General features: G+C 41.4%; 1 protein-coding gene across 1 annotated transcript; it reads right to left on the bottom strand.

Annotated features, from left to right (window-relative positions):
* Positions 1-682: 682 nt before the first annotated feature.
* LOC140994547 (paired amphipathic helix protein Sin3a-like) lies at positions 683-19,520 on the bottom strand. Its single transcript, XM_073464240.1, has 21 exons — positions 19,339-19,520; positions 14,672-14,888; positions 14,038-14,220; positions 13,725-13,831; positions 13,225-13,588; positions 12,785-13,036; positions 12,525-12,677; positions 11,753-11,908; positions 11,316-11,402; positions 11,111-11,229; positions 10,494-10,719; positions 9,644-9,760; positions 9,188-9,426; positions 8,886-9,069; positions 8,087-8,672; positions 7,768-7,937; positions 7,419-7,592; positions 7,222-7,314; positions 6,029-6,123; positions 3,536-3,743; positions 683-2,772 (listed from the first exon to the last, which is right to left on the bottom strand). The coding sequence occupies exons 2-21, from the start codon at positions 14,864-14,866 to the stop codon at positions 2,554-2,556; spliced, it is 3,927 nt and encodes a 1,308-aa protein (XP_073320341.1). The 5' UTR covers positions 14,867-14,888; positions 19,339-19,520; the 3' UTR covers positions 683-2,553.
* Between the last annotated feature and the right edge of the window lie 5,836 nt (positions 19,521-25,356).

The raw sequence follows: 25,356 nt of genomic DNA, 5'->3' as shown, positions 1-25,356 counted from the left end.
GTTCAATCTACGCATTAGATCTTTGACACTATAAACAATAAAGAAGGTGGCTGACAGCAGCTGCAGCAGTCTGAAGACTAAATATTGGAGATATCACTTTAAGGAGCAATTTGTAAGAAGTTTTGTTTAAACCTTTAAAATTGAATATCAACAGAATGTGAAGAATTGTCTAAGGTGGCTATGTATTGTGTTGCAGATCTATCTACTGAAGTTAGCATGCTGACCAGCTAGCCCCGTCCCCTAATTGGCTAACAGCAGCACTTAGCGGTTACTCCGGTGATATGCTGCCCCCCCATTTGTTTGGAGTGACCTTAGACAAGTGGTCGATTCTTACATATTGCACCTGTAACAAATACGTTTCTGATCAAAGCCACTGACCAAAAAATATGGACGGGGCTTCCAGCTCTGAAAGGTGAATTCAATGCCAAAGTGCCTTAATCCTTCATTTTCAGCCAGCAGGGGGGGGGACTCCACTGGTTTCAAAAGAAGTCTGATTGTATGTAAGCTTATGAGAAAATGACCATGTTTACTTGATTGTAGTCTTAAAGCATGTAAACCTATTCTAGTAGTGACCCAAAATAAAATGAACCTGAAAATGAGCACAACATGGCTCCTTTAAATAACAAATTTCATACAAAGACGATGGCAGAAATAAAGAAACAAGTGATCAACTGAGCTTCAGTCTATTTAAAGGATAGTTTAATGCCAAACACCATACTAACACTCATGTACAACATCATAAAAGTCAAGAGAAGAGACATTAAACAAGGTACAAACCATGTCTTTATGTACAATCAGCTCTGCGGGACATCCTGTGGTGTTCTTCATTAAACACACTAAATATAAAAATAAAAACCCAGATAATAAACTGTTCCAAGATTGTCTGTAGCTGGTAAGGTTACTGACCATCGCCTTAAATGCAGATCAGAAAAATGTAAATGGATGAAATTTGTCAGACAGCTTCTCTTGGCTGTATGCATTTCTTGGCTGCATACATTTCTGTAATGTAATGAAAAGCCTGTCGCTCGTATGTCGATTTCCACTGTGAAACACACTTTGAGTATAATGGATATCTTCCAATCCAGCCTTTCTTGCTATATCCACAAATCCAGTATTATTAAACAAACTGCAGAGAGGAAAAGGCAATACAAATCCTTAGCTTACATCCCTCTTTTAAGGGAACAACATTCACATTTGTATTTCAGCTGCAAATACAAACTGATAAAACTGCGACTGAGGGAATTATTGCTCGTTTGTTTTCTTAAACTGTACACAAGTCACACAGCTGACATTCACGTACAGACTATACATCAGTCAGTGTTTGTTGGCAACACTGGGCATAAAAATAAACACAACTTATGTACAGTTTTTTATAGGTGAGACCACTGAAGCTGTCGTACAGATCCTAATCATTTGGTAAAGTTTAAATACAACAAAAAGTTAATAGTACTGTTAAGACTGCAGTATTTTGAAAAAGGGGGTACATATACTGTTCTTTCAAAAAGGAGAAATTGCTGCTCAGCTACATTCAATCATCTTAAAACCACGAGTGAAAATGATGCAACTGAAGGTAGAAACGCGCAGAAAGGGGTTGTTTATAAAATGGGTCATTTTTTCCTACTAAATAAAGACTTCAGGGACAACACGACAGACCAAAAAGGAGAGAGATCTCTATAGAACATCCTTTGGTAAAAAACAGTTACAATTTTGCATTTCCTTAATAAACTTCTCTGCAACCTCTAGCTAAAGACTGATACTATGTGTGTGTTAATGTACGCTACACATCAATAACATCTGATAAAAAAAATCTAGATATAAACAACATATTTACACAAAGTGTTTGGGCGGTCATATATTATTGTCCTCGATACACACTGCTGGCATTGTATTGACACCAAGCAACTACCCAGCATTCACCAGAGATGTTGAGTATATATATTCATACTGTATAGAGTGCCTCATTGCACCTTTACCAGCAAAAAGGGAAACATTCACAGGCTATACAAGTTTACAGCTGGAAGTCCGACAACACACATTTTAAACAGAAGTAACAGGTACTTGTTCTTGCTAAAGAGAAAAAACTGAGGTTGTTTGTTTTGATTTCCTGTAAAATGATGAAGTGGCCCTAAAAAAACATTTACTTCACTGTTAAGTTGCTGAGGTTTTGTTACGAAATGCTTAACCGGTTTAACCAGGTTTAAACTGTGAATTGCTCCAAAGAGAAGATGCAGTGAGGAGTGTTTTCTCTGTATATTAAATCTTGTGTAAAAATCTGCATTTCATATATTCATATATATTTATTCATATATATTTCGTATTGCAGTAAAAGCTTGAAAGTTAGGACAAAAGTTCCTGAATCAGTTCTGACACATTCACAAAAAGTGGACAAGTTACATCCCATTTAAATTGTGGATTAACAACCTTAAAGATTTTTGGCAACTGAATCCAGTAACAGCAGTTTGGAAAACTCCACATGAAGCTACTGTGTGTGTGAAGTCATCACTGGCAGTTTGTTGTGTGAAGACGGCCACAGTTTATCATCCTTAAGAGCGACTACAGTGTTCTGTACTTCACCCGGTACTTGTTAATGTTGATATAATGGAGGACCTCCGGGTTGCAGGTGGTGGTGCAGGACAACATGCCTTCTCGCTCATTTCCCATCAGCCACTTCTGGCTGTCGGCAGCCATGTCGCTGGTCACATGCTCTTTGGCCCAGGTGTCCAGCCAGGCCTGAAAGCGTCTGTGCAGGCGTGTGTTGACCCGCTGTTGGGACTGAAAAAGGACCAGAACAACACAGCTCAGCTACAGACACCAGGTCAAAAATACAAGAAGAAAGGCACAGAAATTAATCTATAAAGAGTCAGCTCATTTGTTCTGGTTGTGTAACATCAAGACAAAATATATCCATCCAACCACTGGACTGCTGAACATGGAAGACTGGTTCTAATTACAATCTTCAGCTTTTATCCTTTGGGGACTAGAGAATATCACTCTGCAAGTGAATGTGGATGTAACTTTTCTGAAGACACCAAAATGTGAAGTGTCGGCCCTACTTTAGGACATCGTTAGCTCAAATCATCCACATTCACCAGGAGGCGCTGTATCACCACAGCATAAATGCTGAAGGGTTCTTGTAATCAATTTATATATATATAAAAAGCTTTAGTTACATTAGGTTTTAAAATTTGCTTTGAGAATACAACACACAAACCAACAGTAGAAAATATGAACAGTGACAAAGGTAATCCAGTCGGCTAAACCAAGTCATTATAAACGTGCACAAGAAAAAAGGAAACCACCCACTACCTGAAGAGGTATAATAATTTGTAAAGAGGAGTTATTAATAGAACAAGCGCGATTCTTTTTTTGCTCTGTCGACAGCAAAATCTGCAGGATGATGTTGCAAGATAAATTTGAATATTTTAGATTTTCTGACATCACTTAACATCCAGTCCAAGTATTACACCTGTACAACTATTTATAATGAAGCAGGAACACAGCTACAGTAAGTACATTTAATATTTTCTGTGCTTACCTGATGAGCCCGTGTGAGTGCAGTGTGCCTGTACATGTAGTCCTCTGACTTGCAGACATAGACCATCTTGTAGGAGTTGAGCTTGAACATGCACTCCATCTTTAGCTCACTGCTGCCGTCCTGCGACTTGTCCGAGGGGCCCTTGTTCATCCTGTCCTGCTGTAGTTGCTCCCATCCCCTCTGGCACTTCCTTATCCGTCGCAAATTCCTGAAAGCCAAAACAGATCGACAAGCATGAATAATACTGACCGATCCCGGAGGAATTCTTCTGATTACTCCACACATCAAAAGGGGTGCATCACGTTTACAGGGAAAGTTCGCACAAATTTATGAAATCAGTTTTATTTTCACTTGTTACATAAGACACAATTTTATGTTCGACAGTATGTAGGATTTTAAAGTCTAGGGGATGTGATCAGGTGCAATAAACATGACATTAAGCAAATCTGAAAGCAGTATAGTCAAATTTGAGAGGACTGTCCCTTTAAACAATTATTTTTAAACCCATGCATTGCAACTCACCGAGTAATAGAATTAGATTGGGAGTCAAATCATTCGTGGGAAATGTGGATCTATAAGAGCAGCAGAGGCAGCAGTCGTAACATTTCTGTACAGTGCACTTCCGTTGCACAACAACAGTTCAAATCTAAATCTGCTTTGCAAACAAATAATTGGAAATGGATCCTGATTTTGTGCAGGTTATAAAAAAATGCAATTATTCACCCCACCTGAATGAAAGTTTTAAATGTGTACTTACCACTGAGGGTACAGGTGAGCGGGGACTGAAACCATGAAGCATATTTTTGCATTCAGGGCTCCACTTAAAAGACATGACAGTGAGGCCAATTTCAAGTCAAAACTGTTAGAAACAAACACTAGAAAATTGCTGCCTGATTGGATACCAATCAAAAAATATGAGCTGAGAATACTTTGATGTGCACATACTTTCACCAACAATGTACAGAGTGTTATGATCATGAGATGAAGACCCAACACAACTGGAAAAGAAACGGCTCGAGTTTTTACTGCCGCTGAAGGTGTTTGTGAAGGTATTTGTGAAGTCTTTTGACCTCTTGTGCTGCTGATCTCTCATAGATTTGATGAAAAATAAAAAGAGAAAAGGACAAGATGTGGGTGAGCCCACTGATAAATCATAGTCAGGCACCAGATTTATGCAATGGGTTGAATAAGAGAAAACTAAGAACAAGATTTTCTTGTGTTTTAAAATACTTTTGAAATGTTTATGGTAATGGACAGCCATCTCAAAGAAACATTTAACTCAAAAAAGCACCAAAAAGCAATGACAGACTTTATGTGCAACACTCAACTGGAGCTATAAGATAGAGCGGACACAACCACGCCTCCATGCACAGCTCTCAGGTGTCGGGAAAGAAATACACCAACATGAACATACAATTTAGACAATCATTTTATTTACAAACCCTACTCCTCTGTACAAGTGTTGCAGATAATGTGCTTGACCAGAGTTTTTAAAAACTAATGAGCACTAATCTCCGTCAAACCAGTGGAAAAAACCTCACCAACAACAAAAAAGTTGCAACGGGAGTGCACTGTTTCCACTGAGAATTATTATTACAAACATAACACTGAGTATAACAGACTTAAACAAATGGACATTTCAACATTTACATTTGCAAACAGTGATTAAGTCACATACAGGACCTTTGATCTGAATACAATCACAAACAAAGGGCATGATAAGGTAGAAAAGGAAACCATGACTTCACTGTTGTCTTAACAAAGTCTTTCAGGTCCAACACAAGAGCTTCAGTCTCTCAATCTCAGGTCAAAGACATTGTAGAAAAATTAAATTAAAATGAAAAAGTTGGAACCCATTTGTTTTTCTGTGCATTCAATGACCTCCGTTCTTATGTTACACAATGAAAAAATCATCATTTTAAATTCAATACAATGCGAATAATCAAACCAAATGATTCCTCACAGCGGTCTGCTAAAGAGGAATTCAAAACCCACGATCAAGCCAAAACCATTTTTAAAAAACCTTACTGTTAATAAATAAAATTCCCATTAAAAAGGAACTGAATCAATGAATAAATAAATTCAATTTTTTTTTAAAAGATGGCCATGTAAAGTGCAATCTTCCATGTGAGGCAGATGTCAGAAACTGAAAAATGTTCAAGGCTGATGAGATTCCTAACAAACAGTTGGGCATTCAGTCACTGCAAGCACTTCACTGTAACTGTGGAGTTACTCTTTTTAAATCTACCTGCTCAAACCATCTGTTTGTTCTTTACTAAAAAGGCAGAACTCTGATGCCCAAGATTTTTGTGATTAGAGAGAGCTTCCTAAGTCAGGCTTGTGCAGAAGTGCCACTGTTTCTATCTCTGAAAAGGAGTTGTGTTTGGCAGCTGGTTTGGCTTGTCAACAGTGGAGTGGCTGCTCGGCTGCCTAGACCCTCAGGACAGAAGCGTATAGTGTGCAGACAAGAGGGAGACATGGCTGGGGCCTCACCTGGGGAGGAACACCGGCTTCTGGGCGAGATGCTCTCGCAGCTCTGGAGATGCAGAATCTGAGTTTAGATATCTCCCCACATAGTCCGACCACCTCTGTGCAGGACAGAGCAGAAAAACAACACATGTATTAAATATATAAAACAGCATAGCGACATACTTCACCTTTGAAGTCTCTACTAAACCAGGCAGAGGTTATGGCCTTTAAAAAGGTAAAAAATTCCACGTTTTACCCACTGTGTTGAAAATGATAGGTTACCTCACAATATTACTTGAAGCCTGACATATAATCGCCCTACGTAAACTTATTGCAGACATATTGGTTTAGACTAGGGATGTCAGTCCTGGTTAATTTTGCTTTTGAAATGCCGGCACCCATTAACCAGTAACCAACCTCTTAATAAAGAAAAAACGTGCAAAATTATGTGATATTCAAGAGCCATTTTCCATTTAACCCGGCGCTCCATTGACTCAATGAGCTCCGGCGCACCGCCAGCACCCAGCGAGGCGGTCTGACATGTGCTGGACGGAGAGGCTCTGACTGAGAAGCACACTAGTCTCATGTAAGTGGACTTATTTCCACACTTTGTTTTGTTGCTGTGTCTGGACTGCATCTCCCAGTCAGCACTGATGAAGTTAGAGGTAGTTGTGAAGTTAACTTTTGTTTGTGAGAGCTGTCCAGCAGTCACTTGTCAGAGCTCACGTTAGCCTGTCTGCCCAGACTATCTTGACTTTTAACTTAACATTCTTCTTCTCAAAGTGCTTTTCCCTGTGTTTAGTCACAGTAGCTCTCGATGTCCTAACGTACTTGGACTCGAGGTAACGTTACTGAACTAAATCTTTGAATCCCTCACCCTCTACCACACCGACATGCAGCATATATCTCCGATTGGAGGAGTGTGCACTTTCTTCCCCTTGCTACATGATCTTTGGCTGCGAGCCATCCTCGGACATGGCAGCAGAGTGCCTGTTCTTAATGTGGTACAGCATAGTGCCATAGTACTACTAAACTAAAGTGTAGCATCACACATTTTAACTCCTATATTATGTACTCACGCAAACCATTTCAACACCACTCCGGCCTCGTAATATATCCGCAGCTCTCATATTTATTGCAGGTTGTACTTGATCACACAAGATGTAGCTAAGTACATGTACCTAATGAACTATAATTTAATACTGACTGACTCTTACCTCTGCATCCGCTGGCTCATCAGAGTTCTCCTCTTCTGTGTCCAGCAGCTCCATAGCCAGACTGACAGATCCTCGGCTCTTCACAAACATCAACTAGACGAAACAAAAGCAATCAGAGGAAGTTGCATAAAAATGAGGTGTTCATAATAGTTTAGACAGATGCACAATTTTATCATTATTTTCCGGGCTAGTCATACCTTGAAGCAGTTCTCATCGGACATAAGCTGCTCTGATTTGCGCTGGTAGGTGCCCTCTGCTGTGGCCCTGGATGACTGCGTGGACAATGTTCCCCCTGTTGCTTTATTGGCACATTCGCTCAGGTACATGTCCGTCACACGCACACATACATCATCCGTGACAAGGTGTTGGAGCTGAAAAGGCAATAGATTTATTATGTGTAAAGGAACTCTGAAACTCATGTTGATTAAGCCTGTTAAGTGCAGACGTTAGTAATGATAGCAACACTAACCTACATATAGTACAGATGCTACGCGTCTTTCTGAACAACATAAAAAAAATTAGATAATATAAAGTTGAATTGCTGACCTGCCGGACAATGCTTTGGATGAGTTTGTCCATGGTGAAGGCAATGTAGGCATGGATGGTAAACATTTCCCTCAGGGAGTCCTCGTACTGAGCCGGCTCCATGTTTCCATCCAAAAGATTACGCACCATTTCCAGAAACACTGAGTAATAGTCCTCCACATCAACATCCACTGCAGGTAGAAAATAGTAAATGTGTTAAGTTATTAGTGAAAAATTACAAAATATGATATGCTGTGGTTGTGTAGTGGAAGGAATTAAGTGCAATTATAGAAAACGTAAGAGATAAGACTAAAACCCCTGAAACCTTCTTTTCACTTACTTGGCTCTTTCATCTTCAGTTGGATCGCTGGGTTTTCATTTTTCTCTCTCTTGAGCCCCAACACCTCTCTTTCCCACTCTCGTTCGCGGGCATCCTCCTCAATCTGCTTCTCAGCTTGCCCGTAGATTTTCAGCAAACGAGAACAGAGAATGTGGTGAAGACGAAGGAAGATATACCAGTAGTTGTTCACAAACAACAGGTTATAGGCATCATCCGTGCCTCGCAGCTTCTGAGCTGCCGTGTTGCTAAAGAGGAGCTTGGACTTTGATGGGCTGCTGCCTGGCAGGCCGTTGTGCTTCTTGGGGCCATCTGGATCCATTTCCATGTCATCTTCCTCCTCCTCTTCTTCCTCCTCCTCCACATCAGACAGCTCACCTCGCCGTGCAAACAGCAGGTCGGGGATGAAGTGGTGGATGATCTGCTTAATCTTGTACTTGTCTTCTTTCTGGATTCCCACCTGTCTTTTGACGTGGTGGATGATGAGGGCAGCAGCATCCTCCAGGATTTGGCTGTCATCATAGGTCAGGGTCATGTGCGGGCCGCTCAGTGGCAGTGTGGCAGCTTCCTCTGATGCTCGCTCCTGGCGCTACAGGACACAGAAAGGAGTAGATTGAGCTGAATTTGGAGGCATTTCACTTATTAGACATATTAATAAAATAATCTAGATAAAATGAGCTGGTGAGCCACGTCCCATTTACAGCTTCACAACTGTGCCACCAGCCATCAATCACAATGAGTCATAATGTTTCCATCCTTTTAAATTAAATCAGATAATTTTCAAGAGAACATGTTTGCTTACGTCATCATATAGCATCTCGATTTCATTCAGTAAGGTCTTTGAGCGCAGCACTTTGGTGTCGTTCTGCTTGAAGTTGATGCCTTGATGGTCGAGAGACTTCAGGTAATACTTTTCATTCTGCTCCCGCCAGATTTTGTTGAAGCCTCTTTGAGCTTCTCTCCACTCCTCATCCTTCATTTTTAATCTGAAACAGTCACAAAAAAAATAAATCTTTAAGTCTTTCTAAATAAAATCTTATAAAATATGAATAACTGTTAAGACCTGACCAAAGGCAGGTTAGAAACTAAAATAGGACTTTGAACCTTTTCAGCACTATGGGGACAGACACAGCCGGATTCCTCTTGAGCCCGTCGATGATGTCGTGAGCCTTGTCTCCATATATCCTCTGGATAGCTTTGCGGTGAATGACCTCCGAGGAGCCGCCCATTGTGTTGTCCAGCTTGAAGCGCAGCTGCTCCTCAGCTGACATGCGAGACAGCCTCCGCTGCACTGTCTCCAGGGCTCGTATCGTGGCAAGGTTGGCCTCTAACACAACATCCAGCTAAAGGGGAAGCAATTAGTGAAATCATTCACAGTTGAGTTTTACTGGTTTTCTCAGCAATAATGTTTTTGTAGAATATTTTAAATCTATGGCTTTTCTGTGGTCCTTTGACTTCAGATCAAAGTGCATCATGGAGAGAAAGTGCTGCAAACATCTTTTAACCATTCAAGAACCCAGTTTTTTACTTTGACGTGTGTTTGGACTGAGTATTCCTCACCTCAAAGCGCTCATCCTCACATCTGTAAATGTGCTCCTCATATTGAGTCTTCTTGGAGCTCACAAAAGTAGAATCCTCTGACCACGATGGAAACGACACCCATGTGTCATTCAGAACCTGCAACACGACATTCGATTCATTCCGACGTATGTTTAAGCAAGTTTTTTGTGAAGATTCTCATTTACAAACATGTCGAATTCGCAGGAGGCACAAGATAAATAAATAATTTAAAAAGGGATGTAAAAAAGTGTGATATTTAAGACTCACTGATAGCAATCAACCAAAGTTGAAAACGCTTCAATTGATTATTCTGAATTTAAGGTGCACTTTATATAGTAACAAAAAGAAAAACGTGGTTACGTATTCTATTAGTTTATCATTGGGGGAAAAAAAAAAAAAAAAATCAACCAATGCCAATTTTGCTCATGAGTAACCAAATATTTCTTCAATCATTTCTAAAAATGTAAATAATGCAATGATATCCTTCTCAGATGTAAGGATTGGCTGCTTTTCTGCCATTTTATTGTTATTTGAAAAGCTCTGATTTTGTTGATGATTAATCAGACAAAATAACGATGAAGAAAAAAATTAATGTTCTATTAAGTTGTAATGGACATTGTTGATTTCCAAATAGGTAACTTTTTATTGACTATTCAATGTATCCATTAAAAGCACATTCAGTGTCTGGTGAATGTAAATTTAGATGCAGCAACTGAACACAACACCAGTCGTACTCCTGAGGCTATTTTCCAGACACATTGACATTGTACTTGGTAACCCTGCGGGAGAGAATAAACATGTTATCATGACAGGGCTACCTTTAATATGCACATTTCCTCTAGTGACTCACCTCTCTGCACAGTGGCGTCCTTCCTGTGCACTTGGGCTGCTGGTAGCTCTTCGGCAGTGCTCTATAGCTGGACCCCAGCCTCTTGCAGGAAGCGTAGTCAATCTCCATGGCGATACCCTCTGTTGCACGCTCCTTAGGTAAACTCTCTGCATGGCTTGACTCCCCGTGGCTGGACTCTCGGTAGCCCAGGAAGTTTTTAAACCATGTAAAAAGCTCCGGGAATTTTCTGTCAATCAGGGCACAATATATTTTAAACAATTAACATTGAGACTATGGCCATGTGGTTGACAGGTATTGTGTAATAATGACATTGGTAGTTGATATACAAGTATTACATTTGATGTAGATACGAAATCAGTACTATATTTCATTAAAATCCATTTCTGACAAGTAAAACAAGGACATAATGTTACATCTGAAAAAACATCACAATATATTGCTCATTATATAATGTAATTCAAACAGAGGAGTAACAGAATTACAGGCATAGCTGTACTTCATAGTACCACAGTACTATATACATAGAACTGAGTACCTGTTTATATCTCAAGCACAATGACACAGTCATAGAGGCACTGAAGCACTGGTGACTTTTGTGTGTGTATGTTTAAACTCACGCAAGAAATGGGATGACTAGCTGCACCAGCTCGGCACGAGAGATTACTTCCTGGTTGAAAATGTGAAGACACCGCAGGAAGTTGTCATAGGCCTCAGAACTCCTAAGAGCCTTTCTCACCTGTTAGAGAAGAAGAAAATTAACAAACTTTCCTTTGAGGTGATTTATTTGTAATAGTTACTGGTGCTAAATGCAATAATACTGACCTTCTCAAAGAACATTGTTTCAGTGCTGGTGCTGTGTTTGCTGACTTCACCCATGCCATGGTCTTTCCCCATTATTTTGGGTTTCTTCTACAAAGGTGTAAAGAAATGAAAAAAACATGATTGTTGCATGCTCTCAAAATAGAAAATGGTAAATGTTCTTATAAAGACAATACTCTTTTGGGTAGATTTAAATACATCCAGCTGCCAGCTAAAACTAAAACAGTCCAATAAAACAAAGATTCAACAGTAGCGTGAGATGCTGCTGAACTGTATTAGTGAGGTGTTTTGCTAATATTTAGTCAGTCCTCATGAATGTTAATTAAAGACAGTATGCCTTTGCAGGATACCGACATGTCCGACATCTGTAATATAGCAGGAAGAAACAAACACCACGAACAGCTGAATATATACACAGTCAGCATGCAGCATGTGTGTACCTTGACAGGTGGTGTGGCTCCCACTCCTGTGGGTCTCCTGATTGGCAGACCGTTCTGGCTCAGCCTCTGCTTGTTGTTCAGTAAGGGTCTCTTTACTGTGCCGCCGTGATCATTACGCACCGACTCTGCTCTGTCTGACGTAGCCTTGCCCAGAAGCTGAAAAGAACAATGCACAATATAATTGTAATATAAATGTAATTTCATCAGAGAAAGGTCACAAAAGTGAACAGGAAGTATCAAATAAAATGTCTGTAATTACAGTTAACTGCAATGTAAGAAAGGGAGCCTGTCCTGGCACAGTGAGGCAGTGAGGGTACTTAATGAATGTAGGGATTAAGCTACTTAGTTGTTTAGACTATTGTTTCAAAGGTGTTGATATATCATTTATTCCTAAAGTAATGCCAATAATACGCAAAACTGCTGATTTTTTAAAAATAATTATGGACCACTTGGTATATATCCGCAATACTGACAAATTTCTGAGAGAACTTTAAGTTTTTTGTCATTAGACTTTTGAATTTTCAGCAAGACTGTAAATGCAGTGGTTCTCAAATGTTTTGTCATAACCCCCTTCAGAAGCCAAAAAAGATACATTTTTGTTTATAAAGCATCAACCATACCATGGAAGCTATTGGAAACACAAACCAGGCTTAATGTTATTGGGAAAAGGCTGGCAGGCTGCCCTTGCTAGTATCAGAGCACCCAGACAGCCAGAAACAATGCCAATACCAAACACATTTTTCAAATCAAGTCCAGTTAAAGTGGGCCTCACCATCGAGCTGTTTGCATCAGGCAGGAACTGTCCGAACTCTGAGAGCAGGTCTTCCTGGTTTTTGAAGAGTCTTGCCACCTGAGTGTAGACCTCCTGCTCTGTCAGTGCTGGGGTGTAGTTGCCTCCTGCCTCTTTAGCATTTCGTTGTTCCTTCTGGAAAATTTATAATGAAAACAAATAAGGTGGTGAAAAACACACTTACACTGGGTACCAACAGTTTTGCATATGCTACAATGCCCAAATGGCGTGCTTTTTCTTACCTGGTATGTGTGTAGGATTTCCAAGAAGGCTTTGTAGATGTCTGGCTGACCCTGGAAGCGGTTCTTGATCTTGTTGACATAATTTATAGCGTGGTTGAACTCCACAGGCTGGTTGTTCTGGAGTGCGGGTCCACCGGACGGCGTGCTGCTCACAGGAGTGTGGGACTGAACTGAAGGTGAGCGCGGTGAGGCGTAGGATGGGATGGATGGGTTGGGCTGGCTGGTGGGTGTATGGGCTGGAGACTGAATTGGCTTATGGGATAGACAAGAGAAGGGCATGTCATTATACACTCATCAGGTAAAGATTCAGTTTGGTGTACAAAAACTGGAAACTGTTTGTATCTTCAAGTCAAATTCCATTTTTTTTAACTGTAAAACACACTTAAATAAATACTTCAATGATACAATTCAGTGGATCAACGTAGCAGCCTGTATTCTACCTTGCTGGTTTTATTCGGAGCAGGTTGGGTGGGTATGGTTGGAGTGGTGGTGGTGGTGGTGGTGGCTGCGGCTGCGGCGGTAGTGGTGGCTGCGGCGGTAGTGTGCGTACCAGCCTGTGGCAGACTCTGGTGCTGGGGTTGGCTCGCAGGTTGGCTGGATGCTCCACTTACAGGGATATTATGAACAGAAATACCATGAGGGGTGATGTAGTGGATCTGACCTGGCGTGGTCACATTGACAAGATCGTTGGTTTGAACCTCGATCTTATATCCGGGTGGCAAGAAAGTGTTAAAACCCATAATGAGGTCTGGGTGGCCTTTGAAGAGCTGCGACACGCGGTTGATGACTCCAGGAGTGTCTATGCTGTAGTGGAAGAATGAATGATAGTAATTTAGCATCAACTCGGTCCAGATATTGGTCTGCATGTTACATATTAAAACTTGATATAGATTTTTTAAATTTTTAATTTAATTGATATGTCAATAAAATCAGAACTGACCTCTGTGACTTGAACTCTTTCATAATATCAAGGAAATCATTATAAACTTGCGGCTGATTCCCAAACTGCAGCTTCACTTGATCCAGATAGGACAAGGCATCTTCAACCTATAAAGCAAAGGGAGAAAAGATGTTGTATAATTTCTTCCCATAGATCTGATATTCTGTGACACTGAATATAAAAAATGGCTCAAATTTGGAAAAGTCAACTTAATATCAAAGGCTTTGCTGTGTTTACTATTTGTTTCACTGGTTATTTCACTATCATATGTCAACACACAACTAGTTTGTGTATTTTTCTACAGTGGGGTTACCTTCAGTCGCTGAAACTGTTGCTGTCCTTGGGTTGAAGTCATGGGTGTGGGTGGATGAACGTGACCTTGGACCACTGTTGGGCCCTGGGCCTGAACTGCTAGGCTGTGTGCGTGGGGACCAACATGAGGTGCTGTATTATGTCCGTGCCCATGTCCACCTGTGTTCTGAGGCATTGTAGGGACCTGTTTAGGAAGAAATTACAAGGATTTTAGGATCCACAGACCTTACAGATGTCCTTGTCTTATGTCTTTTGCATATTTCTACAATTAAATTTAATAAAAGACTGCTTAAAACAGAATCTTACACTTTTTAATAAACATTCAGTTCAGAGACTGCTACTTTAAGAAGAAGCACCTTAACATTTCTTCCATTTGATCAGCTCACAGAAAGAGCGAGTTTAAAATCGTCTGAGAAGACAAAGTTTGGAAACAAAAATGTCTTGTCTTGTGGATCATCCTTAAATGGTTTCGAGTCTACGTGGCTCCTTATTAAAATTTGTTTATCCACTAAAAGGCACGTTTTACTGGATTTTGGTGCTTGATAAATGTTAATCCAAGACCCAAGTGAACACAACAGCACTCCTGCAACAGAAACAGTTTTATAAGCTGAACACATTGATACCAATCATCATACCTGGTAGCCTTGTGGGAGAGAATACTGGATGCCGGTGGATGGCTGCATGTTGTCTGCAGCTGCCTCTATCACAGTAAGGGCTGGGGCGAGGGCCCGGTGCTGGAAGCTGTCTGCAGTTCCTTGAACTGGAGGTCGGCGTGACTGCTGTTGCTGGGGTGCAAATATTAGTTCCTGGTCCTCCACACGCCTCTTCATTGTATATGCATACTCACAAGGGCTGAAGTGGAAAGAGAAAGAACGGCAGTTAACAGGGATCCTACTAGTTTTGAATTGTTGAAGTAATTTGAGGCACTTTAAAGGGGAATTAGTAAAAAAAAAAAAAAAAAAAAAAGGGCCTTAAATATCTCATGGCTATTGAAGCATGATTACAATAAAACTATGCCATGGCATGTTAAAAACAGGCCATCACAAATGTTTACTGTTATCATGATTCAATATCCATGAGGCATTAAAGGCTCCCACCAGAGTGACACTTTGATATTTCCAATCAACACCATTATCTTACATTCAACCTTTATTCATGCACTATATTTACACGTATTGGCATATTGATGAACCCTATGAGAGCCCAATTTTACAAGTGTACCAAGTTTACAATTTAAACAAATCCAAAAAATCACAATCAGTCAGTATATAAATAAAATAAAACCAGGTCAAACCCTAAAAAAGGCAGAAACTAACTCAGTGCATGAAAACAAATGGCTGTGAAGAAATCATTTTACAACATGCTTTTCTCCAAATAGACGTGATTTCACTGACCAACCGAATGGCTGTAGCAGCCAGTTAGGGACCGTCTGCCAAGTAACAGACACAGTTATGCCGTGTTCAGACCAAACATTACATCAGCAGCCTCTTGGATGAGAGGTGAAACGCCTTGAAGAAACTCAAGATCATTATCATATAAACTTGCTACTTCTGATATGAATAAAAAATGTATCCTATAAAAAAGTAGGCCAGAAGAAGTTTTTCCCCCTTGAGTGTCAATTGTATTTTTGAAAATAAATTAAATGAATTCAGTCAAAATCCACATGAAACTGTATTTATTAAACAAATTAATAATAATTTCCACAACTATTTACAAAAAAACATTCAAAAAAGGACACACAAACCAAATCTCTGATCAAAATAAAATTAGAGCAGGTTGAGGCGGGCTCCTCGGGGCCAGAAGGAGAACCCTTTCATTTCAATCTCCCTCTTTTGAGTGTTTCTTCTCCCTGTATGAAATGAGAACACCAGACTATGTTAAACTACTCATTCATCACAACAATAGGTTATAAAGGGTATTATTGCTTATAATACTGAAATCGGACGGCAAATATCTGTTAATCTAACATGAAGGGCGATGAATACAGTACTCAGTGAAAAACACAGCATTCATGCACAAATTCTGTTTGTTGATAAATGCAATCCAACTTTTGTCATGTGCACACCTGTGGGTGGTGTCGGGGTCATTGAAGCAGCAGCAGCATGAGCATCACCCTCTGCCTCTGATGACTGGTCCAGCGGTTCTGTAATTAGTGACAGCAAACGCACTCATACCAATACATTTTACATTTCCAGCAACAAAACTATCTGGCCTTTGATTTCCCCTGCCTTTTCTGCATGAGGCCCTTTATTGTACAGGAAGACATGATCACAAACTTGCTCGATTTTTTCATTATGTGTTGCTGTGTGTGTGTGTGTGTGTCTTCACTTGTCAACCAACCTCCTGTGTTAATTACAGACGGCACTGCTGCTATCTCTGGACTCTCCTCAGCTGGACCTGCGTCTGTGTGCTCTGCGGTCCTGTCATCCTCAACCCCCCGCACCAAGTTACTACTCGTCTCCATTGGTGTAACGAAGGGGTCGAGGAAAGACAGGACCACAGAGTACCTCCACTTTTTCCCTGTCCCTGCTGCTGACCCACTTCTTCTCTCATTCTCCTTTTTTCCCTTTCTCTCAAGTACATGTCCCTGAGGCTCTTCCACTTTTTGTGGCATACGTCATCTGAGAAGAAACACACAAAACATGAACTGTAATTATCGTTGTTACCTATGTTTGATGCTAACTTTGGCTAATGCTAGTGTTAACTTTGTTCAGATTCAAGTCCATCATATTGCTGTAACCAAGTACACAGATATATTTACCAGGTAGTCCGACTTCCTTGCTCACTGTCCTCCACACAAGCGCCTTCTTTGTCCCATCTTGGTACGGGTGGAGCACTGTGTCGTAAGGCTCTGGGTGTCCGTAAACCGCCACAATGATCTTGTCCTCCATCAGTGTGAACGTCAACGCTGATAGGCTTTTGTGAAACAGCGTCACGCGAAAAATATTGCTCGAGTTCAGTATTTTCAACATGCGTGATTGTCATTTGACGCCTTTTTCGCATCAATCACGCCGCGTGGAGCGATCTGACCGGCATCACGTTGAATTCGGTCAGCACTGAAATCAATTCTCCCTGTGTCTTGTTCTATAATTTGGTCTCATCTATGTCTTTACATCCAGACATCACAGCTCCCCTCTCTACATTTTGGTTTACAATTTAAGATGAGGAACTGACTGGAGCAGTCAGATCTATCTATGTTGGTATATAAGTACAAGGTACATAGTCGGGGTCGACTGATATGGCTTTTTCAGGACAGATACAATGTATTAGAAATCAAGGAGACTGAAAACTGATATTCAGGACCGATATTCATTTGCAGTCAAAATGAAACTCTTTGTGTCAAAATTTCAAACAGCCAGTGATGAAATAAACCTAAGTACAATTTACTTAAGTACTGTCCTTAGGTACAATTTTGAGGTACCTTACTTGAGTATTCCCTTTTTCTGCTACTTAATACTTACTCTCCAAAACATTGATAAATTTAATTACTAGTTACTTTGCAGATTCAGATTATTCAATGTCTATAGGTTATTCATTTTTTACATGTTACCAATCAGGTAGTGTTGTGGGCGGGACATTGAGTGAGAGGATGTGGCATATTTTTAAATAGGTTTATTTTATCGACAATGTGACAGATAATGCTGAATATCAGGCCAGGCAGATAATCGACCTACCCCCAGTACAGACTTACATTTGCTGATAATATAAAATCTCACTTTGGGTGCAAACACTTTTTTTCAAGTTAAAATGAGGTGTTTATATGTAAAGAAATCATAACATATTTTGTTAGTATTCATGCAGCTAAAACAGGAAAATTAACTACAGAAAAAATACAAGATACGATCCACTTTCAGCATAATTATTGTGATATATCAACAAAAATAAATAAATAAATAAATAATAACAACCATACAATTCGACAATATAAAAAGCCGATTGAACGATTGCATAACTATTAATAAACGTCGTGTCTCTGTCTGGATGTTTCTCAGCACATTCCCCAACACATTTATAGCGAAAAGTAATTTATTGATGGTCCCTAAGCAGACGTCATTGCAGCTGGTCAGCGGACAGCAGACATTGTGCCTCACTGTCCTGCACCACCAATTTCGGAAAACACGGTGCCTGATCGTGCGGTCTTCAGACGCCGAGATCGCGCCTGTCGCATATCCAGCTTCAAATATTCTTTGCCGAACGCGAAGCTAACACGGCAGACAGTGACAGAAGTCGAAATCAGTTGCCTAGCGCTACTGAAAGCTAACATTTTGCTGCCAGCCAACATTTTACAGGCATGTAGGCGCTGTCTCTCTCTCTCTGCCGCTCGCTGTAGCCCTGCCTCATCCCCTCCCCCTCTCTGCCAAACACCGAGCTTAACGCCAGCCGTTTTCGGTGAGCTGACCGCTTTCGCTAGTCTGATGGCTGACGTTGGCTTTCGTCCTAGCTGGAAGTTTTGTGGCAAGCGAGCTAACCTTTATTAAATGCAGAAAATGCTAGTCGGCACAAAGAACCAGTGAGTGTCGGTGTGTCACTCTCGGGTCATCGCTGACCGTCCTCAGTAAACGGGACTCTGCTTGCTAAAAAATCCAGATGAGCTGAACGTGTCGGCTAACTGACGTTACCCTTGCTGTTAGGTAGAGAAAACAGCCGCGCTTCAGCGCAACTGTCAACACGCTCGGCTGCTAAGTTTGTAAAACATAGGCTACCGTTACATTTTGCTACTTAAATAAAGTTACATGGTCAGTAACTAATTCTGGTTATGCTAGCTGGTTAGGTCAGGAAGAACGCTTGCTAGCTAACAAGCTAACACTAGCTTCTTCATAACGTTAACGTCGCATTAACGTCAAGTTATGCGAGAAGTTCGACAGAAAAATATTTCGTTAACACACAAACTGCTTTTCCGCTAGTAACGTCTGTGTCATAAAATCCAGACCCAGACGGTAAAAATTGATATAGCAAGAGCAAACTAACAACAAAAATGCATGTTGTCAGGTCAATCTGCTCAGCGTTAGCATGTCAGCTAACGTTAATTCATGGTCGCCGCTCTTAGCCTGCTAGCTTTACTTAAACTAGCTTGACTAACTTATCGGCGCGGCACGCTAATGTAGCCGCTCTTGATCCCGCGTGGTATTTTGTTGGGACACGAAAATACACCAAAATGTTAAGTCATCACATAAAGGCAACCAGAGTTGGATCGCTATCTGGTCTGTTCAGCAAGGTTATATAGCAGCTATATGCTACGTTAGCACAACAACCAACCCCCATCAGTACAGGGTATCCGGCTAACAAGCTAATACTAACTTACCTCGCAGGCTGCCACCAGCGACAAGTTGACACACCGGTGTAACGCAGTCCAACCAGTAAACCGCCACTCGTGTATTCACTCGGCCGTGACAAAAAAGTGAAGTTCTGAGAAGTGGTCGCACATGAAAATGTCAAAAATGAAATTGGCCGTAGTGGCTACGTCGCTAACAACAGTGTATGTATGAAGCGGTGTTCCTTGAACATAGAGGCGTGGCTAACAGGAGGGCGGGCTTGTCTCCTCCCAGTCTGAGCTGGGATTGGTCAGATCTCCAGAATGAAAACAAATACAGTCAGGGCAGCGAGCCAGTAGCTCTGGTTAAAGGCGTCTGGTTGTTGGTCTATGGCCATGTCCAGTGCAAGTTTATCTGCACCACTGCCTCTGTGTTGCCCGACAGGCACATTATGGGTGACATTTCAACATATATGGATTGGCAATATTCCAAATCACTTAAAGATCATTTATCAATTTGAATTTTATTTGGGGCAGCATGGTGGGGCAGTGGCTTGCTCTGTTACCCCTCAGCAACAAGGACCTGGGTTTGACACCGGGCTGGTCACCCCTGTGTGGAGCCTGCATGTTCTCCCACCTCCTCCCACGATCCAAGGACATGCAACACTTAGATTAACTGGTTACTCTTAATTGTCCGTGAACGTCTAAGTTGAGCGCGAATAGTTGTTTAGTCCCTATATGTCAGCCCTCAGCTGCTGAGCTCGGCTCCAGCCCCCCCGTGACCCTGAAAAGGATAAGCAGTTTCAGATAATGGATGGACTGATGTTTATTTGATAGGGACGATGCAGTTCAACAGAGAGTTTATAGCTGTTGCTAATTTTCAGCTCTTGTCCCTAGTTGGGCTTTTACATGTAAGACATAAAACACACAGCTGTCAGTGGTCAGTACCATAAAATCACAATACAGTAAAACACACATACCACACTACATCAACACCAGTGTTGGGCAAGTTACTTTTAAAATACTTACTAGTTGCCTTAATTTTAGAGTAATATATTACCTATAACTCTACTTTTTTAGTTGCTTTCAACATAATGCCCAAATAACCTATACAGAAAATTAACTAGCCTAGATGTATTTTAAATAAATGAATGGCCTTGGACACAGTGATGAGCAGGCAGACAAAGGATCAAAGTCTGACATATTATGAGATAGGAAAAAATATTTTTATTTGTAGGCTTAGTCATATGGAACACAATAGACCAATACCTTCTATAATGTAGCCAATAATGACGTGACAAGACAAAAATCTCTTTTTCTATGCCTTTTCTTTTTAGTCCACAGAACATGTGTGATTCAAGACTGTAAGTTAAAGTGCACGAAATACAGCTCACATAACTCATAACATATTACTGAAATATTATTAGTAACACGTTATATTACTCAGTTACCGCTTAAAGAAATATATTACTGTAATGAGTTGCTTTTGTAAAAAAAGGGTAAAAATTGACAGCTGTAAAAATGGCACACATGTACAGTAAGGGAGCCTCGAGGATCAGGAGAGGTCAGGGCTCTGTTGTGTACAGGCAAAAATCATGAAATTAAAGGGTAATGCCACCAACTTTACACATTAAAGTGTGTTTACAGGTCGTGGGGAGTACTACTGCATATGTGAAAAAGTGATATACAGCCTTTTGTGCATCTAATCTGATAAATTACTTCCAGTGATGTCACTCAATTGTAAGTTGCATTGTGGGTAATGTAGCCACAATACAATATTCCAACTTCTTTCTATTGATTTTTGGCTGCAACATATCTTCTGGGATACGGACATTAGAAGTCATATTTTTCAGACTCCAAATAAAATATATTCATATCATTGTAAACCTGCAAGAATTACAACATTTAGTTCACGTTTTCACTGCAAGCAGACATTTTGATTAAATACACTATCAGGCTGATTACATGTTGCACACTGGGACAGAAAGAGGATCCAGGTGTAAAGTTTCTTTACTGTTTCTTCTCTCTTCAGGTACAGGTGCACAACCACACAGACACGTTTACCTAGCGACACACTTCCTACTCGGTCCACACTCTGACGCATGGGGACCCCTTTAGCTGTCCTCCCTGCCTGTCTGAGCTTCACTCATCGCTACCATCAACCATTACAGTAAAACATTAAAGCTGCACATGAACACATATATCAAAATACAAGTAAACAAGATGGCAATAATATGATAACATAATACGTAATGAAAATAGGGGGGTGTCCATTAATATGCATAACATTACTGTGGTTCCCACACTCTCCCTCCAAAATTAATGTTGTCTCGACATTATGCAGCTCCCAGAGTCCTCATATTTTATATAGTGGCAGGTTACACAGGAGACAGTCTCTTGGACACTTTCTGTACAGCAACAGTCTTTGACATAACACACATCTCTCTTTTCATGTGTCAGCAACAGACCTCACTGGCCAGTTGATATTTGAAATGCTACTCTGCCACTTGTGCAGTGGCTGTATCAGGACTATGGCCTCTGGTACTTCATCTATTAACATAAATTAACTTATATACTTGATTGCATGAATTGTTGATTTTTTCCTCTTCACACACTCATGAACTCTTGTCTTTTTAATAAACTGATATCCCTGATATGAACTCAACATGCGACTATGAATTTGTGTCTCTTACTTTTAGTTGTGAACAATACGTGTCAGACTGAGGGCTGACCTAATGTATGTGAATGTCTTAGGTGGATTTCTTTGTCAAAAAAGATACTTAATTCTCCTCCGCTTCAGCATCCATCCTCCCTTCGTCGCCACCATTTGGACACGGCTCGTTGGTATTCTTCTGCTTCAGCCCTCAGCTGGCTTCTCACCTTGTCCAACAGCTTTGTTTGCTGTGTGGTGATGTACGTCCAGTTACTTTCATCCTCCGAGCTACCGTCAGGGTCTCCCTCTGTTTGGTCTGCTTTTTCCTCCTCTTGTCCGTGTTTGACTTTCTCTTTTCTGGGTTCTTCTTCTTTGGATTCTCTCCGTCTGTGGGTAGGAAGTGGCAGGGCAGTAACAAGTTCTGGTGGATTACCCTAGTCTTTCCTGAGCCCCTCTCTGGCCGTGCTGTGTAAACAGGACTGTCTCTGTGCTTTCTCTCAGTTACAATGTGGACTTCCTCCTCCCAGTAAGACCTGAGTTTCCCGGGTTCTCCTCTGTCCCTGAAGTTTTTCACAAACACTCTACACCGTAGTTTGACACCATATGTCTCGTGGTCATAATTCTTACAACATGCTTCTTTGCTTGATTTTGCTCCCTCTGAGCTGTCTTGGATGCCGAACTGTATGCCTCCTGCATCCTTCTCCTCCACTTCCTGGAATAGTTACTGTGAGTGGAGCTTTGATCACTTGGCGTCAGTCCAAACATAATGTCCACGGGCAGCCGGGGGCTTCTACCATAGAGGAGGTAGTACGGAGCGTATCCTGTTGCCTCATTGCACGTACAGCTATACGCATGCACAACTTTGGCCAAGGAGCTCTTCCAATCCGACTTGGCTTCCCAAGTCCAATCTTCTCTGCTACAGTTTTTGCTGACTTGGTGGTGCATGCATACACCTGTGTGAAGTGTGTAAAATGGTCGATAACAACCAGGATATACTCATATCCCCTTTTACAGCTGGTTTCTCTCCCTTACTAGGACAGATGTGTCTTCCTGAAGGTCTCCTCCTCTCAGATGAGGCCACTGGCCTGTCATAACATACTGTTGCACCTTTCCAATGACTGGTTCATCCTCTTGTGCTTTCTTTAGGTCCCCAGTGGGGATTTCTGCCACTGGAAATGTTACTCGCACCTCCTCTACTTCAGTACACGCTGCAGTGATGATGGCTGGACACAACCATGGTAGTTTGCTTCTGGGGCAGCTAGGGTTCTCGACCCGTACCCCATGACCACCAGCTTGCCTTGTTGTCTCTGGTACAGTATTACACCGAGCCCATCCTGAGAGGTGTTGCAGTGCAGCACAAATGGCTTCTCAGTGTCGCGGCAGCTGAGAAGTTGTGGGCGTAGCAGATACTCGATGAGCTGGCAGAGCACTTTCTGGTGTTAATCTGTCTAGGTGATCGAATGGCACTTGCACGTGGTATCTGGACCATGCTGCCTCGCATCTTCTCGATTGATAGCAGACCATATAATGGCTTAGCAATACCTGAGAAGTTTGGGATGTAGGGACAGTAATATGATAGGAAGCCTGGCATTTTCCTCAGGTCTCCCACAGTCGCCAATTTGCAGTCTTTCAGCACCTGTACTGGTGCTATCTCAGAGGGGTCCCAGTAGTATCCATCTTTGGATACAATCCTTTCCCAGAAATTTCACATTGTCTTTGAATGCTTCACACTTTCTTGCTGTAAGTTTGACACCATGTGTTTGATAGCGACGTAACACCTCCCTCAAGTTACGCAGATGGTCGTCAAAGGTTTTGCAGCAGACAAGATTGTCATCCAAATATGGCTGGCATGTTTGATCTGTCAAACCTACGAGACACTCCTCCATACTGCGCTGGAACTCCGCTTGGGCCAAGGACATGCCAAAGGGGATCCTGACCCACTCCTACAGACCCCAAGGTGTTACAGTCAATGGAGAACACTTCTCTTACCACAGCAGGTGACACTTCTGGCTTGTGGTTTTTCTTTGCTTGGTTTGTCTTTCTGTTTCAACACTAGCTGCCTCATCCTTCGTCAATAAGTGTTTCATCAGTAATCCTCTGATCATCAAGGTAAGGCTTCAGCTGAAACCTGATGTGGTCACTGAACAGTCCAGTACTTACTGACCTCAAGAATTTCTCCTGAAGGAGCTCTGAACTGTACTGTTCATCTAATCCCTCTCTTGAAGCAGCCTCTCTTTTAACTCAGCGGCTCTAAGAGGAAGTTTTTAGGGCACTCACGACTATCTTGTGTTATGTTTAGTCTGTGATACAGATCTGTAGAACTGTCTCTTTAAAATGTCCCTTTAATATTGTCTTCAGCTTGGAAAGGGTAAGATCACTTTTCACTTCGAGCATGTCACGAATACTCAAACTTGGACTGATTGCCTGAACTACAGCCTCCATGACCTCAGCTTCACTGTGTCCTTAATCAGGCCTCTGTCAATCTGATGCATCAGGTTTGTGTATGAGAGCTTGTTCTTCTGTCCCTTTTTCCCAATCTGACCACAGATCTTGAAATCTCTCCTTATTGTCACGTTGGGAAGCTTATTCACAGCTGTAGGCAACACATTTGCTTGGCCTGAAAATCAAGTGTTCATGTTTTCACTCATTTCACCTGCTCCTTCAGCTTCATCCTGCTGCACTTCACTCTTAAGCTGCAGCTGTAAGGTTTTTCCTGCTAGCTTCATTTCTGCAGATTGTTTCTGTGCTAGTTCAAAAGCCAAAGTCTCTGAGAGGGTTTCTGCTAATTCCTCCATATTCATTGTGTGTGTACGTGGCCGTGAGTTTCCCGCCGCTGTCAATCAAAGGTGATCTCCGTCCATCACACTCGTTATGGTGTTAATCATCCCGGAGGTGCCTCCAATGTTTGTTGCACACTTGGACAGACAGAGAATTCAAGTGTGCATGAGTTTTAACAAGTTTCTTTACTCTTTATTATCTCTTCAGGTACAGGTGCACAACCACACAGACACATTTACCTAGTGACACCAAGGACGTTTTTATTGTATCTGGACATCTGGCATTTTGAAGCCAATACAGCCTTCCCGGCTATGAAAATACTGGGATCTTCCGTGTTGTGCAGCCCATAGAGCGTGCGCACTAGTGACTTCCGCCGACCAAGCTGGCTAACTTCCAGTTTAACGCCCGGCTAACTTGAATTGGGATAAAATAATTGATTCGTGCAGCTCTTCTAGACTTTCCAAATTCTATTAGACCAATGGGCTCAAATGAGTCATTTTACGGGGGTTGTGACACTCAACAAACAAATGTATCCACTGTTTTACAGACACTTCTTTCACAATGTCAGCTTATGGGAAAAAGTCTTTTTGGGCTGCAGTGCATCACGTAACGTTGTAATTACACTTTAGCCACTATGA

Source organism: Pagrus major, chromosome 4 (assembly GCF_040436345.1).
Source record: "Pagrus major chromosome 4, Pma_NU_1.0".
Lineage (NCBI taxonomy): Eukaryota > Metazoa > Chordata > Actinopteri > Spariformes > Sparidae > Pagrus > Pagrus major.
This window is presented reverse-complemented; position numbering and strand designations above follow the sequence as displayed.

Coding starts and splice junctions, on each gene's coding strand:
- LOC140994547 (XM_073464240.1), bottom strand. CDS start 14,866: ATGAAGAGGCGTGTGGAGGACCAGGAACTAATATTTGCACCCCAGCAA. Junction 13,589..13,724: donor AAAGAGTTCAAGTCACAGAG/GTCAGTTCTGAT, acceptor CTTCCACTACAG/CATAGACACTCCTGGAGTCA. Junction 7,593..7,767: donor TCCAAAGCATTGTCCGGCAG/GTCAGCAATTCA, acceptor TTGCCTTTTCAG/CTCCAACACCTTGTCACGGA.